We start from the raw sequence: 3118 nt of genomic DNA on the forward strand, positions 1-3118 counted from the left end.
GATAATAACGATAATAATAATAATAACGATAATAAAGATTATAACGATAATAATAACGATAATAACTAGAAAAATAACGATAATAACGATAATAACTTTAATAAATATTATAATAACGATTTTTTCTATATTAAAGTTAATCATATCGATAATTATAATAATATCAATAACAACGATAATAATATCGATAATTATAAAAAATAAAAATAATAATAATAACAATATTAATAACCATAATAATAATAATAATATTAATAACCATAAAAATAATAATAACGATAATAGCGAAAATATCGATAATAACGATAATAACTTTATTAAATATATTACTTTTTTTTGATGGTCTGAGAATTTAACGCACTGACCCTGGGACCCTGCCCAATAGAGGAACCCTTCACCAATTGGGTCCCCTGTTAAAGTCCCTGGAGTGTCGGGCTCACCGTTGGAATACGCACTACCGACTAAACACATATCTATCCTAGTGGCATAGTGAAATCATCCAGGCAACACAAAGTGACATTACATCAGGATAGCCCCGATGCATCATGCGCCTTAACTGGACTTCCTCTTCGGCTCTACGTGGCAGGAACCTGGAACAACGTTGGCGGCACGTCTATGGGAAGCCCATCTCCTTCCTCTCTTTCGTAAAATTGCCCCCGTGTACCAGGCCACCTTGTTCTAATCCTTCAGTCCTCTCAGCATTTTCTCGACAACGTTGTTCAGCGAGATGTCTCCGACGTCCTGCTCCAAGGTAAGTCGTTCGCGCTCCACTGGGTACATATGAAGAACGTGTGGTGAGCATCGTCTTTGATCGAGTCCCCATAGTGGCAGTTGCCGTCTGCTACATTCCTCATTATTGCGAGGTAGGAGCGGAACAGGCCATGGCCTGTCAAGAATTGGGTAAGGTAGAAATCGACATCTTGCACCTCTCGATTTATCCAGTTATCTAATCGACTGATGAGTCGGGCAGTCCATCTGCCCCTAGGTTCCTGCTCCCATCTGCTTTTCCAGGCTTCGATGCAATTACACCAGGCGTTCTTTAATACCTCCTCCTTCCCCAGAACGGGCTTCTGCTGATGGACGAATTGTCTCTCCTTGGCTAGTAGGTCAAACGGGATTACCCCGGCGACAAATATCACTGCGGGCTCTGAGACCGTGCGCTAGGAGCAAGCGATTCGGAGAGCGCCCCTCCTCTGTAACGCGGCTATGCGCTTGCGATATTTCTCATTTCGCAGTACCACGGCCCATACTTCCGTGCCGTACAGCATCACTACTTCGGCGGCAGGCATAAGTAGTCGCCTAATGCACGGTCGGGGACCGTAGACATTGACCATGAGTCTGTCCAGCGTTGCTACTAATTTTGCCGCCTTGACTGCTGCCATCAGCTCCTTCCAGCATCATCGTTGACTGACCTTGATGGTCCTCTTCAAAATTTTTTGGCCGCTTAATACTCTACAGGCAAGAAAGCAGCCTCGAGGTCACGTCACTTCGCTCGTAGTGCCAAACGGCGAAGCCTTAAGCACCTCTTACGAAGATCTACGATCTCGTTTTCCACCAGTATGCAGGACGCCTTTGCCGTTTCGTGCTCTTCTTGGCACCACTTTCGCACAAGGCTTTTGGATGAGCAGTTGCTGCAGTAATCATCCTGGCTTGTGCAGATGGCGATAGACTCGCGGAGGCAATTTAATGGGATCACAAACCTTCATAAATGACCGAAAATAGCTTCTTTCGATCCATTCTTGCAATATTCCATCGGGGGGATCGTTCTGTACTTGTCACGGCTGGCCTCTGATGTACTGATGGTCGCTCTGGGTATAAACCTCAATTACCCGCCAGCCTGCGACTCTTGCCACAAGGTGTTCGTTGGCTAGAGAGACGTCCGTGATCGTTTCTCTGTAGTCCGGCCTTCGGAAGGTTGGTGTCGAGCCTGTGTTGAATACTGATAGCTGTAGTCTCGAAGCCACATCCATGATTCGTCTTCCTCTTGAGTCCGGCCTGGCCTCCACGCATTCGAGAGCTTTGTTATTGAGGTCTCTAGTAAGAATGAGGTCCCCTTGCATTTACCGCAACGAGCCTTCCAGATCGTCCAGTTTTGTCGGGAAGACGTCTATCTTGCAGTGCGGGGTAAGATATACGCAGACATAAGTCATCGAGTTATATCTCACCTAAACGTAACCATGTCTGGATCCTTGATCCGACACATGTATTTGTCGGGGATCTGGGATCCAGATGGGCACGGAGACCATTTCGTTTGCATACTATCCTATCCCCGCTCTGACCTGGAACTGTTCGCTGATTAGGAAAATATTTTCTTTGCTCTCGGAGCAGAGCTGGGTGAGAAGGTGGTGCTCCGACCTGTTCCTATTGAGGTTACCATGAAGTACTCTCATCCTTTCTTCTTCTTGTTGGCTGTTGCAAGGGTCTCCTGGTAAGATTTGCAAGCCCTTGATACCGCCAGGTGCTTCTTAAGTTCATCAACGTTTTTTGAGCACAAGAAGCAAGAAGGCTCGCTGACCTTGCAGTTTTTGATCTTTTGCCCCGTACTGCCGCAGAAATAGTAAAACTAATTGCGATCGGGGCTCTTGCACGAGGCGTTATAGTGACCACAGTCGAGACAGCGGTAACATCGCCTCACTTCCGCCCTTCGCCTGACCCTACAGCTGACAATGCCGACCAGCATTCGGTCGGCCTTTAAAATATTTACTGCTGCTTCCACCTCAATTCTGACGAGGGCCAGGCGTTGTTGTCTCGCGTTGGGTTCGTCATTTTATCCTCGAGTTACCCCGCGCAGCCTGCCTGGGTCCTCTTTAGGACACTCCACGATTTCTAATAAAAATGTGAAATAACAATATTTTTGGTAATAGCGATAATGACGATAATAGCGATAATTGTAGCGATAAGATACGTAATAACGAGAATAATAATAATAACGATTATAAAGTTTAAAACGATAATAATAACGATTAAAACGATAATAACGATCATAATGCTAACAATATCTATAATAACGATAATAACGTTATCAACGATAATAATAATAATATTAATAATAGTTGCGATAAATACGACTATATTACTAATATCTTTACTATCGTTATTATTATAATCGTTATTATAG

The 3118-nt window shown here is 44.2% G+C and overlaps 1 protein-coding gene across 1 annotated transcript; it reads right to left on the reverse strand.

Annotated features, from left to right (window-relative positions):
- Positions 1–719: 719 nt before the first annotated feature.
- On the reverse strand, positions 720–1382 carry LOC124431203. Its single transcript, XM_046978808.1, has 2 exons — positions 1239–1382; positions 720–1160 (listed from the first exon to the last, which is right to left on the reverse strand). Exons 1-2 carry the CDS (start codon positions 1380–1382, stop codon positions 720–722), a joined length of 585 nt encoding a protein of 194 aa, XP_046834764.1.
- Positions 1383–3118: the final 1736 nt, after the last annotated feature.

The sequence above is a fragment of the Vespa crabro genome, chromosome 20 (genome assembly GCF_910589235.1).
Source record: "Vespa crabro chromosome 20, iyVesCrab1.2, whole genome shotgun sequence".
NCBI lineage: Eukaryota > Metazoa > Arthropoda > Insecta > Hymenoptera > Vespidae > Vespa > Vespa crabro.

Coding starts and splice junctions, on each gene's coding strand:
- LOC124431203 (XM_046978808.1), bottom strand. CDS start 1,382: ATGGCAGCAGTCAAGGCGGCAAAATTAGTAGCAACGCTGGACAGACTC. Junction 1,161..1,238: donor GCACGGAAGTATGGGCCGTG/GTACTGCGAAAT, acceptor GCTTGCTCCTAG/CGCACGGTCTCAGAGCCCGC.